Source organism: Canis aureus, chromosome 25 (genome assembly GCF_053574225.1).
Source record: "Canis aureus isolate CA01 chromosome 25, VMU_Caureus_v.1.0, whole genome shotgun sequence".
Lineage (NCBI taxonomy): Eukaryota > Metazoa > Chordata > Mammalia > Carnivora > Canidae > Canis > Canis aureus.
In genome coordinates, this window is record NC_135635.1 from 2,032,465 (window position 1) to 2,047,016 (window position 14,552).

At 48.5% G+C, this 14,552-nt stretch overlaps 1 protein-coding gene and 1 pseudogene across 4 annotated transcripts in view; one reads left to right on the top strand and one right to left on the bottom strand.

Annotated features, from left to right (window-relative positions):
* Window positions 1–11,163, top strand: part of CSAD (cysteine sulfinic acid decarboxylase) — a 31,860-nt gene extending 20,697 nt beyond the window's left edge. For all 4 annotated transcript variants that reach the window (XM_077869909.1, XM_077869911.1, XM_077869910.1 and 1 more), the window contains exons 5-15: window positions 147–253; window positions 664–779; window positions 1,238–1,317; window positions 2,259–2,313; window positions 8,164–8,280; window positions 8,357–8,421; window positions 8,690–8,771; window positions 9,191–9,390; window positions 9,548–9,599; window positions 9,847–9,936; window positions 10,816–11,163. In XM_077869909.1, coding sequence (XP_077726035.1) covers window positions 147–253; window positions 664–779; window positions 1,238–1,317; window positions 2,259–2,313; window positions 8,164–8,280; window positions 8,357–8,421; window positions 8,690–8,771; window positions 9,191–9,390; window positions 9,548–9,599; window positions 9,847–9,936; window positions 10,816–10,989 — 1,138 coding nt within the window. In that variant the 3' untranslated portion in view covers window positions 10,990–11,163. The remainder of the gene's footprint in view (window positions 1–146; window positions 254–663; window positions 780–1,237; window positions 1,318–2,258; window positions 2,314–8,163; window positions 8,281–8,356; window positions 8,422–8,689; window positions 8,772–9,190; window positions 9,391–9,547; window positions 9,600–9,846; window positions 9,937–10,815) is intronic.
* Window positions 11,164–12,620: 1,457 nt separating this feature from the next.
* LOC144297715 (small ribosomal subunit protein eS17 pseudogene) lies at window positions 12,621–13,606 on the bottom strand (annotated as a pseudogene).
* Window positions 13,607–14,552: the final 946 nt, after the last annotated feature.

A 14,552-nucleotide genomic window follows, 5' to 3' on the forward strand; every position in this document is an offset into this window, starting at 1 on the left:
GCCTCCTGACCCCAGTGTTTCCTCCCTGTCCGTCCCTGGCTCCTGGTCGCCAGCTCGTCCTCCCTGGCTGTCCCCCCTCCTGCCCCCCCCAGCCTGGCCTGGGCACCCCCCTCCGCTCGCCCTGCCTCATGCCCGTCTCCCGGCAGGTACACGTATGAAATCGCCCCCGTGTTTGTGCTCATGGAAGAGGAGGTGCTGAAGAAGCTCCGGGCCCTGGTGGGCTGGAGCTCCGGGGACGGGGTCTTCTGTCCGGGTAGGTGAGAAGGAGCGGCCCCCCTGTGGCCCTCGCAGGGTTCCTCCCCCGGCCCTCTTGCCCTGTGCTGGCCGGGAGGGGCGATTCCTCTTTGTTTCCTCTCCAGCTGGGCTCGGGCCAAACCGGGGAGAAGCTGCCCAGGCCCCTGTATCCTCGTGTTTGCCAAACAGCCTTGGGATCAGCCCTCCAGTGCCTGCCCGGGAGGGGAGGCGCTGTCCTGGGTCAGCCTGGAGTCCGGAGGGGAGCGGTCGGGGCGCCCGTCCCGGGTCATCGGGTCATCGCAGCCGTCCCGGAGCCCCGGAGCTTATCACTCGTGCTGCTTGGAGCCGCTCCCTTGGGTGGAGAGGTCGGGGCGGCCAGCTCCGGTTTTGACCCGCTGCTCCTCCCTCTTGCCGCCTTCCCTGCGACAGGTGGCTCCATCTCCAACATGTATGCTGTGAACCTGGCCCGCTATCAGCGCTACCCGGACTGCAAGCAGAGGGGCCTGCGGGCCCTGCCGCCCCTGGCACTCTTCACGTCGAAGGAGGTGGGAGGAGGCTCAGGCCTACCGCGGGCTCCTGACTCTACTGTCCGGCCACTGAGCCTCCCTGCCCCTACCTGTTGCCAGGACCAGCCTGCCTCCGGCCGGAAGTGCTTCCTTCCAACCAGGGGGCTGAGTCAGTGCTCCGTTCCCCTTGCCTTCTGTGTGGGGAGCAAAGGGGCGAGTGCCGCACCCTTTCTACTCCCAGTGTAGTCTGTGGACCAGGAGCATCAGGAGTACCTGGGAGCTTGTTGGAAATGTGCAATCTCAGGCCCCACCCCAGATGTACCGAGTATGATCTGCATTTGAACCAGAGCCTTGGTGATTTGTAGGCGTGGGAACATTCGAGAAGCCTTGGTCTACAGTCTCATCTGTTGTGGCTCACACATTTACCAGTCTCTCTCCTCCCTCTCCTCTCTGCCCTCTTGCCGCTAGCCTAATCTGCCCTTTGCCTTTCTCCACAGTGTCATTACTCCATCAAGAAGGGAGCTGCTTTTCTGGGGCTCGGCACTGACAGTGTGCGAGTAGTCAAGACAGATGAGAGGTAAAGGCCCTTCTGTTCACATGGCTCAGACACAGCCTGGCACAGTGTACTTCACCACTGGCAGGAGCTCTGGCCTCGGGCCCATGCCCCAAATGGGTTTGTCTCCCCTCTCTGTTTCTTCTTCTTCTTCTTTTTTTTTTTTTTTTTTTTTTAAGATTTTATTTATTTATTCATGAGAGACACAGGGAGAGAGAGAGGCAGAGACACAGGCCGAGGGAGAAGCAGGCTCCCTGTGGGGAGCCCGATGTGGGACTCGATCCCAGGACTCCAGGATCAGGCTCTGAGCTGAAGGCAGACGCTCAACCACTGAGCCACCCAGGCATCCCTCTCTGTTCCTTCACAGGTTGTCCCTTCTGCCTACTGGTGCCTACTGGAGCCCCTGAGATCTATTTACCCCTTTAGGGAAAAAAAATCAACATTGTGGCCTCTGCATAGCTAGCCCCATATTATCCTATTCTCAACAGTTGTGTCTTCCAGCTGAGAAAACCGATTACTTCTTTACCCACTTGGTTTTCTTTTCTATTTTTCTTTTATTTTTTATTATTTTTATTATTTTTTATTTTTTTATTTATGATAGTCACACAGAGAGAGAGAGGCAGAGACACAGGCAGAGGGAGAAGCAGGCTCCATGCAGGGAGCCTGATGTGGGATTCGATCCCGGGTCCCCAGGATCACACCCTGGGCGGAAGGCAGACGTTAAACCGCTGCGCCACCCAAGGATCCCTCTATTTTTCTTTTAAAAGATTTTATTTATTTATTCATGAGAGACACAGAAAGAGAAGCAGAGACACAGGCAGGGGGAGAAGCAGGCTCCCCGCGGGGAGCCCGATGCGGGACTCGAGCCCGGAACTCGATGCCGGGACTCCAGGATCACGCCCTGGGCGGGAGGCAGGCGCTAAACCGCTGACCCACCCAGGGATCCCCTCGGTTTTCTTTTCTAGAGGAAAAATGATTCCTGAGGATCTGGAGAGGCAGATCGGTCTGGCCGAAGCTGAGGTGAGTGAGGGAGGGGTGCTGGGGCAGTGGAGCGGGACCCCTTGGTCTCTTCTTGGAGGCTCCTCTGGGCTCTCCCCACTGAAGAGCTCATCCCTCTTCTTGACCTCTGTGCCCATGTCCCCCATGAGCGGAAGTGATCAGGACACTCTGTGCTGCTCTCAGGGGCTTTGCTGAGACCCGCAGGTGGGACCAGACCCCCGGGGTCAGGAACAGGCCTGAGTCACGGAGTGGAGTCCCTAGGCAGCACCAGCAGGGAGTATGTTGGGGGCCTGAGTGTAGCGTGGAAGGTTTCCATGAGCTGCGCGGCTCCGTGCAGGGAGAGCTCAGGAAGATGTGCCAGCCGGCAGTGAGGAGGGCGGGCTTTGGGCAGTGGGAAATGCGGAGGTGCCCTGCACACTCGGGGCGCGTGGAAACTGCTGCAGCCATCGTGAAGGGCATTTGGCACTCTCTATACAATTTTTTCTTTGTATCTGCAAGGATTTTATTTATTTTTTATTTTTTTATGTTTTTAATATTTTTTTAAAATTTTTATTTATTTGTGATAGTCACAGAGAGAGAGAGAGAGGCAGAGACACAGGCAGAGGGAGAAGCAGGCTCCATGCACTGGGAGCCCGATGTGGGATTCGATCCCGGGTCTCCAGGATCGCGGCCTGGGCCAAAGGCAGGTGCCAAACCGCTGCGCCACCCAGGGATCCCCTATCTGCAAGGATTTTAAATTTTGCTTTTGTGTGTTTTTTTTTTTTATTCTAATAACTATGCAGCAATAGCACTTCGTGATTGAATTTTCTTAAGAATTAATGATGTTAAAAAAAAGAATTAATGATGTTGAGTATCTGAGTATCTGTTACTGCACTTCTTTGCTATCTTACTGGTTTCTTGGTAAATCGAATGTCCAAATGCTTTGCCCATACATATACACATATACACATATATGTATTAATCGAAGTATAGTTGACACACAATGTTCCATTTGGCTCAAGTGTACAACTTAGTGATTCAGCATGTTTGTGTTATAGTATGCTCACAAGTGTAGCTGCCATCTGTCACCATACAGTGCTATTACAGTATCATTGACTATATTCCCTATGCTCTACCTTTTGGCACTATGTCTACAATATCTTTTTTTTTTTTTCAAAGATTTTATTTATTTATTCATAGACACAGAGAGAGAGGGGCAGAGACACAGGCAGAGGGAGAAGCAGGCTCCATGCAGGGAGCCCAATGTGGGACTCGATCCCGGGTCTCCAGGATCACACCCCAGCACCAAACCGCTGCGCCACCGGGGCTGCCCTACAATATCTTTTTTTTTTTTTTTTTAAGATTTTATTTATTTATTCATGAGAGACACAGAGAGAAGGCAGAGACACAGGTAGAGGGAGAAGCAGGCTCCATGCAGGGAGCCCAGTGTGAGACTCGATCAACCGCTGAGCCACCCAGGCATCCCTCTACAATATTTTTTTAAGGTTTTATTTATTTATTTATTTGGGGGGAGAGAGAGCACGCACGTGCATGCCCACTTGTGGTGTGCAGTTCAGTGGTTTTTAACAGAGTTGTGCAACTATCACTACAATTAATATCAGAACATTTTCATCACCCCAAAAGGAAACCTTTAGCCATCAATCCCCAATTTTCCCCAGACCTCCTACTAGGCAGCACTAAGCTAGTTTGTCTCTCTATGGATTTGCCTGTTCTAGATTTTTTTCATATAGACGGACTTACATTATGCATGGTGTCTTGTGATGAACTTCTTTCACTTAGCATGCTGTCTTCAGGATTCATCCTCGTGGTAGCGTGTGTCACTACTTCATTCCTTTGATCGCTGGATAATATTCCGTTGTATGGATCTACCGTATTTCATTTATCTGTTCATCAGTTGATGGATTTCCACTTTTCAGCTTTTTTGAGTAATGCCGCTCTGAACATTTGTGTACAAGTTTTTGTGTGAACACGTTTTTCCCTTTCTCCTGTTTATATACCTGGGGACAGAATTGCTGACTCACGTGATAACTCTGTATTTAACTTCTGAAGAGCTGCCAGACTGTTGTTCAAAGTGGTGGTGCCAGTTTCCAGTCCCACCAGCAGCGTATGAGGGTTCCAGTTTCTCCACATCCTCACCATCACTTGTTATTTCTTTCTTTCCTAGTTTGTTTCAGTTGAAGTATGATTTACATAAAGTGTTACGTTAGTTTCAGGTGTACAACATATTGATTCAACTGTTCTATCTCTACAGTACCCAGTGCTCACTACAATAAGTGTTGTCACCATGCATTATTACAGTATTATTATTATTTTTTAAAGATTTTATTTTAATTTATTCATGAGAATATACAGAGAGGAGAGAGGCACAGGCACAGGCAGAGGGAGAAGCAGGCTCCATGCAGGGATTCTGACATGGGATTCGATCCTGGGTCTCCACGATCAGGCCCTGGGCTATAGGCAGCGCTAAACCGCTGAGCCACCCGGGCTGCCTTATTACAGTATTATTGACTAGATTCTTTATGCTGTACTTTCATCCCCATGACTTATTTTCTAACTGGAAGTTTGTACCTCTTAAGCCACTCTATTTCACTCATCCTCCCCCAACCTCCCCTTTGGCAACCACCAGTACCGACTTAGCCAGCCAGGCGTTCCCTCTGCCCATTTAAAAAAAAAAGTTATTTATTTGACAGCGAGAGAGAGCATAAGCAGGGGGAGTGGCAGAGAGAGAAGCAGGCTCCCCACTGAGCAGGGAGCCCGACATGGGGCTTGATCTCAGGTCCCCAGGATCATGACCTGAGCCAAAGGCAGACACCCAACAAACTGAGTCACTCAGGTGCCCCCCCCCCCCGCCCAAGCCCATTTTTAAATTGGGTTATTATTATTTTTTTATTTCTCTTTTTTATTTTAGTGGGTGTGAAATGTTGCCTCGCTGTGGTTTTGATTTGCATTTCCTTAATGACTAATGATGATGAGCATCTTGTCATGTGCTTACTGGCCATTTTTATATCTTTGGAGAAAAGCCTATTTGTATACTTTGCTTAGGTTTTTTTTTAAGATTTTATTTTATTTATTTATTTGTCTGTTTATTTATTTAATATTTTATTTATTTATTCATGATAGACATAGGGGGAGAGAGAGGCAGAGACACAGGCAGAGGGAGAAGCAGGCTCCATGCAGGGAGCCCGATGTGGGACTCGATCCCGGGTCTCCAGGATCATGCACTGGGCCAAAGGCAGGCGCCAAACCGCTGAGCCACCCAGGGATCCCCCCCAATGAATTATCTTGACATCTTGATGAAAATCAGTCGATTATTGGAGCACCTCAGTAGCTCAGCTGATTAAGCATCTGCCTTCGGCTCAAGTCATGATCCCAGAGTCCCAGGATCGAGGCCCACATAGGGCTCCCTGCTCAGTGGGGAGTCTGCTTCTCCCTCTGCCCCTTCCCACTGCCTGTACTCTCTCTCTCTCTCTCAAATAAATAAAATCTTAAGAAAGAAAGAAAGAAAGAAAGAAAGAAAGAAAGAAAGAAAGAAAGAAAGAAAGAAAGAAAATCAGTTGATTGTAAATGTGAGGTGGTGTTTCTGGATCTGGATTCTTAATTCTGTTCCATCCATCTGCACGTCTATACTATAGACCACATTACCTTGACTAAGATACCTTTGTTGTAAGTTTTGAATCAGGAATTGTGAGCTTTCCCACCCTGCTCCTTTCCTAGATGGTTTTGGCTATTCTAGGGCCCCTAAATTTCCATATGAATTTTAGGGTCAGCTTGTCAATTTCTGCTTCGAAGCCAAGTGGGATTTTTTTTTAACTTTTTTTTTTCCTTAAAGATTTTATTTATTCATGAGAGACACACACAGAGAGAGAGAGGCAGAGCCACAGGCAGAAGGAGAAGCAGGTTCCATGCAGGGAACCCAATGTGGGACTCGATCCTGGGACTCCAGGATCACGCCCTGGGCCGAAGGCAGGCACTAAACCGCTGAGGCACCCAGGGATCCCACCAAATGGGATTTTGATAAGGATTATGTTCAATTGGTAGATCCATGAACATGGGATGTCTTTCCATTTCCATCTTCTTTGGTTTCTTTCAACAATGCTTTGTAGTTTCCAGAGTATATGTTTTGCACTGCTTTTGTTAAATTTATTCCTAAGCATTCTCTCTGATGGTCTTATAAATGAAAATTTCTTTCTTTCTTTCTTTCTTTCTTTCTTTCTTTCTTTCTTTCTTCCTTCCTTCCTTCCTTCCTTCCTTCCTTCCTTCCTTCCTTCCTTTTCTTTCTTTCTTTCTTTCTTTCTTTCTTTCTTTCTTTCTTTCTTTCTTTCTTTCTTTCTTTTCTTTCTTTCTTTCTTTCTTTCTTTCTTTCTTTCTTCTTTCTTTTTTAGAAGAGTTTATTTGTTTCAGAGAGAGAGCACTAGCAGGGGTGGGAGGAGCAGAGGGAGAAGAAGACTCCCAGCTGACAGGGAGCCTGACGCAGGCCTCCATCCTAGGATCCTGAGACCATGACCTGAGCAAAAGGCAGACATTTAACCAACTGAGCCACCCAGGCGCCCCAAATGAAATTGTTTTCTTCATTCTATTTTTGGATTGTTCGTTGCTAATGTGTAGAAATACAGTTTTAAGTCTTGATCTTGTACCCCTGCAAACTTGCTGAACTCATTTATTAATAGTTTTTTTAGTGGATTCCTTAAGACTTTCTAGTTATTATATTATGTCATTCAGAAGTAGAGATAGTTCTGCTTTTTGCCTTTCCAGTCTGGATGCCTTTTATTTTATTTTCTTATCTAATTGCACTGCTAGAACTTCAGTGCAATGTTGAATAGAAGTGGGGAGAGTGGCCACACTTGTTATGTTCCTGATCTTAAGCGGAAGGCTTTCAGTTTTTCAGCATTGAGTATGATGTTAGCTCTGGGCTTTTTGTAGTTGTCCCTTATTAGGTTGAGAACATTGCCTTCAACTCCTAGTTTGTTAAGTGTTTTTATCAAGCGGGAGTGTAGGATTTTGTCACATGTTTTTCTGTGTCTATTGAGATGTGTTTTTTCCCCTTTATTCTGTTGATAAGTGTGTATTACATTAATTGATTTTTGGATGCTAAACTGAGCTTGTTCTCCTGGGACAAATCCTTTTGTCATAATGTATAATTTTTTTATATGTTGCTAATTTTGGTTTGCTAATGTTTTATAGATTTCTATACCTATGTTCAAAGAGGTATTATCTGTAGTTTTCTCATGATGTTTTGTCTGGTTTTGGTATCAGGATAATACTTGCCTCATAGGATGAATTCAGAAGTGTTCCTCTTCTGTTTTTTGGGGATTTTTGTGAAGAACTGGTATGAGTTCTTTTTTAAACATATTATAGAATTCATCAAAGAAGAGAGGCAGAGACACAGGCAGAGGGAGAAGTAGGCTCCATGCAGGGAGCCCGACTAGGGACTCGATCCCAGGACCCGGGATCACGCCCTGGGCTGAAGGTGGCACTAAAGCGCTGAGCCACCCAGGCTGCCCTGTAGTAGTTTTTAAAAATAAAAATTCAAGTTCTCCATGAACTTTTGTACTATTAGAATTTTTTAAATAGCATTTTGATCTTCCAGTAAAGACACTAACATTTTTTGAAAGTGTATGAGCTTTGGAAATAAACCAGCAGACTGACCTAGGATTGGAATCCATCTCTGGAGCTTAGGCTTGGGGGCTAACTTTGTTAATACCTCTGAAGCTTAGCACCCTCGCCTGCAAATTAAATGGGATAGTAGCGTGTTGTGAGGTTGAAAGGGCCCAGGTCAGGGATGCAGTAAGAGTGTAGAGATGGCTCAGCCCCGGGCTCTGGGTAGCTTTTTAGAGACCTTCACAGCTTCTTTCTTCTGCATGTTTGCTGCAGGGTGCTGTGCCATTCCTGGTTAGTGCCACCTCTGGCACTACTGTGCTAGGGGCCTTTGACCCCCTGGAGGCAATCGCTGACGTGTGCCAGCGTCATGGGCTGTGGCTCCATGTGGATGTGAGTGAGACTTGGGCCTGAGGGTGCGGTGGGCTGAACCAAGGCCAAGGCCCACGTTGTTCCTTTTACTCCACAGGCTGCCTGGGGTGGGAGCGTCCTGTTGTCACAGACACATAGACATCTCCTGGATGGGATCCAGAGGTGCATATGGCCACCTGCTTCCTGAATCCCACCCTTCAAATCCTTGGTCCAGAGAATAGTCCTGGACTAGGGAGCTTCTGACGGCAGTGAGGGAAGGAGGTTGGCGGGAGGGGCGTTGGAGAGATGATGGAGAGATGATGGAGAGGGCTGGGAGGTCAGAAGTCCCTCTTACCGCTGAGACGAAAGCCCCTTTACTGAGGGTTTGGTAGAGGAGGGGTCTCCGGTTGAGGAGCAGCCAGCTGACCCGGCTTTGTTCTGCGCACCCCAGGGCTGACTCGGTGGCCTGGAACCCCCACAAGCTGCTCACAGCGGGCCTGCAGTGTTCAGCTCTTCTTCTCCGGGACACCTCGGTGGGTCGGCTCACCCTGGACCTCCGTCTTTTTCTCTGGCCTACCTCAGAGAGGGTGCTGGCCTTGCTGTGCCCTCCCCACTGCCCGCCCCGTCTGAAGCTACGAAGCTACGTATCCGTGACCACCTGCAGCCCTGCAGTGCCCTCACCCCCTGTCTGCTTCTCCCCCCACCCTCCCACCCCCACCCCGCCGCCTGTCTGCAGGCAAAGGGAAGAGCTCCCAGCTTGATGTAATCGAGGGGATCCTGGGCCGACCTTGGGAAGAACTCTGGGAGAAACCCAAAGGGGCCCGAGTCTGCGGCCAGCGCCCCCAGAGCCGGTGCCGGGAGGAACGGGTGGGCTGAGCTAAGGAATGGCAGGTGCAGCTCTGGAGGTAGCGAGGGGGTCTGACAGGCCTCCCCCCGCCCCTCCAACCTACAGAACCTGCTTAGGCGCTGCCACGGGTCCCAGGCCAGCTACCTCTTCCAGCAGGACAAGTTCTACGACGTGGCTCTGGACACTGGAGACAAGGTGGTGCAGTGTGGCCGCCGGGTGGACTGTCTGAAGCTGTGGCTCATGTGGAAGGCGCAGGGCGGGCAAGGGCTGGAGCGGCGTGTCGACCAGGCCTTTGCCCTTGCCTGGTAGGAGGGGGGTGTCGGAGGTCCTGCCCCCGCCCGCGGCCCTGCGCCTCACATTTCCCTCGCCCTCAGGGTCTCTTGGCTCATTGTCGGGGGCTCTTCTGTTTCTGTGGCTCGGCTTTTCCTCCTCTGTTTGTGATTTCTCCCTCTCGGTGTGCAGGTACCTGGTGGAGGAATTGAAGAAGCGAGAAGGATTTGAGTTGGTCATGGAGGTAGGAGCGAGTCTGCGCTCTTTTGCGGCCCCGCTCCCACCCCCTACCCCCTACTCCCCCCTACTCCCCCACCCTCCCACCCCCCCACGCCCCCACTACCCTACTCCCCTCTAGCCTCCCACCCCCCTACCCCCCACCCCCCCACCCCTGTCCATCCCACACGCAAAGCCCTCAGGGGGCAAGAGGGCCAGTGAGGGGGGCAGCCCCCCTCCACAGCCCGCACACCTTGTCCTCCTGTTCCTCCCAGCCCGAGTTTGTCAATGTGTGTTTCTGGTTCGTGCCCCCCAGCCTGCGGGGGAGGCAGAAGTGCCCGGATTACAGTGAAAGGCTGGCCAAGGTAGGCGCTCCTCTGGGCTCCTCGGAGCCCACTGTCGGGAACTGCTGCCTCGGGCTGCTGCGGGCTGTCCCTGCCCCCTGCTGGCGAAGCGGCGGCCTCCGAGGCTGGCCTTGCTCCTGAGCTGGGGGTGGGAACTGGGAGACGCCACCAATTTGTCCTCATTTCCGTGGGGATGGGATAGGAAATAAGGTATGTTTCTGGAAAATGAAAAGAGGACCGAGAGGGATGTCATGGGAGAGGTCACCAGTGCGCAGTAGTGGCCCGTGGGAGTTGTGCTGGGAGCTCGGGGCGGGGCTGGGACAGCCAGGTGAGGCCTCATTCCCTGCCGCCAGCAGCCCTACAGCCCTACAAGGCCGTCCAGACGTGCCTCCCGGAGGAAAGGAGCTATGTCATGTCCCTGAGGATAGATTGGTACTAGGTGCCGCAGATAATCTGGAAGGACAAGAACGTTCTTGCCCTTAAGGAGTTATTTAGAAGAGCAGAGTTGCCTATTTGAAACCAATAGGTTTGAGGCAATCTTGTGACTTGTGTGTTACATTACAGGGTGCAGATCGCAAACATCCCAGGCATTCAGAGAGGGGAGAAGAAGGTGTCAGGGCTGTCCAGGGCTAGAGGGTTAGACGAAAGCAGTGTTGGGAGTCAGGGAACAGTCAGGATTGGGCAGAAAATGGCCCATGTGACAACTTGGAGATAGGTAGGATGGGAGTAATGCAGAGGCTGGAGGAGACAAGCAGGTGGGATGTAGTGGAAAAGGTGACCTGGGGCCTCAGGAGCTGAGCGATGAGCCTCCCTGGGAAAGGTAGCTGAGTGAGAGGGAAGTGCACCTAGGGGACCTGCCCCCGAGGCTGCCGCTGGAAATTCTCTCCACCTCTTCTGCAGGTGGCCCCAGTGCTCAAGGAGCGCATGGTGAAGGCGGGCTCCATGATGATTGGCTACCAGCCCCACGGGACCCGGGGCAACTTTTTCCGCATGGTTGTGGCCAACCCCGCGCTGACCCGGGCTGATATGGACTTCCTTCTCAACGAGCTGGAAAGGCTAGGCCAGGACCTCTGAGCTTCCTCCTCACTGCTGGCCTTGGCACACACCCCCCCTCGCTGTCTCTGTGCATTCGCCTGTGCTCCAAGAACAGAGTGACCTTAACCACGTTTGAGTGTGTTGACCCGCTAACTCTCCTATGAAATATTTGCCATTAGGAAAATATTTAAATAAACTAACAGTATATCCATATGATGGAATGTTTCTCTGCCATTAAAATTATATTTACAAACAATATTTTTATTGATAGGAAAAAATAATGTGCTACTGGAAAAGCTGGAAACAAGACTTTGTGTATAGTAATATCTGAGGGTGTTTGAACATACATAGAAGATGGATAGAATGAAATATGCCCAATGTCAATAATTTTCCCTGGGATGGGATTATAGGCAATTTAAAATTAACATTTCTAGGGATGCCTGGGTGGCTCAGCGGTTGAGCACCTGCCTTCAGCTCAGGGTGTAATCCTGGGGTCCTGGGATTGAGTTCCACATTGGCTCCCTGCAAGGAGCTTGCTTCTCCCTCTGCGTGTGTTTCTGCTTCTATTATCTCTCATGAATAATTTTTAAAAATTTTTAAAAAATTAACATTTCTAAACCTTTTGTGTTCCCCCTTTTATTATGTAATGAATATACATTACTTTTACAATAGGGAAATAATAAAGTTAAAATTTCGATTATATCATTTTAGTAAGTTTTAAAGTTTGATACCTTTCAACCAAATAATAGAGAATGTGAATTTTTTTTATTATTTATTTATTTATTTTTTTTTTTTTTTTAAGGCAAGTGTAAGAGGGATGCCTGGGTGGCTCAGCAGTTGAGCATCTGCCTTCGGCTCAGGTCATGATCCCAGGATCCAGGATGGATTCCCAAATCAGGCTCCCTGCAGGGAGCCTGCTTCTCCCTCTGCTTGTGTCTGTTTCTGTGTTTCTCATAAATAAATAATATCTTTAAAAAAAAAAAAGCAAAAACAAACAAACAAACAAACAAAAAACCCAAAAAGCAGGTATAAGAGAGGCTAAAAATGGGAAACTTTTTTCTCAAATCTATAGTAGGAGAGGAAAGACCACAAGTGAAGTAGCTCTAAATTAACTATACTTCAGTGGCATTGAAAACAAACTGGGTACTGATTATGTTGAGACCAGAGCTGTGTCCACTTATCACTCTCGAAAAATCCTCACACACAAAACAAAGGAAGAATTTACCTCCTTGTATAGGTGTGCCTGGCTGGCTCAGTCAATAGAGCATATAACTTGTGATCTTGGGGTTGTGAGTTTGAGCCCCACAGGAGAGATTTACTTACTTAAATATATACATACGTAAATTTTTTTAAGAATGGATTTTCCTTCTGTAATTTGAACAACAGAAACCAAGCTAAAAGAAAGAGACAAAGAAAGAGAGAAGGGAAGAGAGAAAGAAAGAAGAAAGAAAGAGAGAAAGAGGGATCCCTGGGTGGTGCAGCGGTTTAGCGCCTGCCTTTGGCCCAGGGCGGGATCCTGGAGACCCGGGATCGAATCCCACATCGGGCTCCTGGTGCATGGAGCCTACTTCTCCCTCTGCCTGTGTCTCTGCCTCTCTCTCTCTCTCTGTGTGCCTATCATAAATAAATAAAAATTAAAAAAAAAAAAAAGAGAGAGAGAAAGAAAGAGAAAGAAAGAAAGAAAAGAAAGAAAGAAAAAGACCCAGCAACCAGACATCCATTTTACACTTACAGTCCTGGGCTGGTGTTGCTTTTCAAGTCATTTTTGGGGAAAGAGGCCATTAGCTACACGAGTTATTTGCTTGGTTTTGTTTTGTTGTCCAAGGTTTATTGAAGATAATTACAGCAGGAAGAGTCAAATGGCTCCATGTGGTGGTCTGAAATTCCTCTCAACTCTAGGCTGAGTGACCTGCCGTTTGGACAGACCACCAAAGTCTGAGACCTTCAACATTTCCTTAGTGTCAGGTCTGCCTTCCTGATCTCCTGATCCGGGGCTGAGACCTCAGGAACGTAATTCTCTCACCTTTCTCCCTCTTCCTCCTGCGGCTTGATGGAGACCCCTCTCACTGGGCCTCTCTGAATCTGCTCCATCTGCCCTGTGACAGCCTGTTCTGTTGTGGAATTTCCTGCCGGGGAATAAGGAGGCCTCCTTACACGTGTGCTTGTTGGTGTGGAATCGATGCCCAGGGGCATGTACTGCTTCTCAATGACCACACGGCCCACCTTCTTCATGCCTTCCGTACAAGCTCAGCCCACGTTGGTGGACCTGGTAAAAGAGGAAACAGCGCTGCACAAGTTATTAAGGACACGTGGCAAATCTACTGGAACTTTATGTTATTTCCAATTCCTGAAAATACCATTTATGAAAACAATAATGTGGTCATGTAAAAATCATCCAAAGTTATTTGAAGAGGCAAATACAGACTGTTCAAACCATAGTGAAAGAACATCCAAATCGTAGACCCAGGCAGCCCTGGTGGCTCAGTGGTTTAGCACCGCCTTCAGCCCAGGGTGTGATCCTGCAGACCTGGGATGGGGTCCCATGTCCGGCTCTCTGCATGGAGCCTGCTTCTTCCTTTGTCTCTCTCTCTGTCTCTCATGAATAAATAAATAAAATCTTAAAAAAAAAAATCGTAGACCCAATTCTCTTGACCATCTGGCAGGGGGAAAAAGCCTTTCTACTCATAAATTACTAATAATTCCCCCTATAAACTTATTTTCCCACAAATGCTATTTGACTTCTTCCAAATAATAAAATTGTTTGAGGTTATTAATAATTTGAACTCTAAGCCCTATTCTTTTTTTTTAAGATTTATTTATTTATTTATTCATGAGAGATACACAGAGGCAGAGACACAGGCAGAGGGAGAAGGAGGCTCCCTGCTGGGAGCCCCATGTGGGACTGGATCCCTGGACCCCAGGATCACACGCTGAGCTGAAGGCAGATGCTCAACCACTGAGCCACCCAGGTGCCCCTCTAAGCCTTATTTTTAAAGAGTTCTATATATCTGCAAAATGTCTTAAACTTTGTGGAAAAGACAAACTAAAAAAAGATCTTCAACTCAAAACAAAGCTAGAAAACAAAAACAAAACCAAAATCTCCAAGATCCTTTAATCATCTCTATCTGAGAAATATATATATTTTTTCTGAGAAATATTGTTTTTTAAAGATTTTATTTATTTATTCATGAAAGACAGAGAGAGAGGCAGAGGGAGAAGCAGGCTCCATGCAGGGAGCCCAACGTGGGACTCGATCCCCAGCCTGATCCAAAGGCAGGCGCCAAACCGCTGAGCCACCCAGGGATCCCCTCTGAGAAATATTTTAAAGCGAAGATCAGAAAGACAAGACCCGGATTCAGTTAATTACCAGGTTTTCTCCAGCTTTATGAGCTGATGCTTCTATTCTTCTATTGTGTGGAGTTTTTGTTTTGTTTTGTTAAATTAGCTCTACACCCAATATGGGGCTTGGAAACTCACCACCCTGAGATCAAGAGTCCCATTGAGCCAGCCAGGTGCTCCTACTCTCCTATTCTCAGAGCTCAACCTTTAAATCTCTGGACACAGTGTGGCAGTCTCCGGCTTCCTCTCTCCCGTCTGCATTT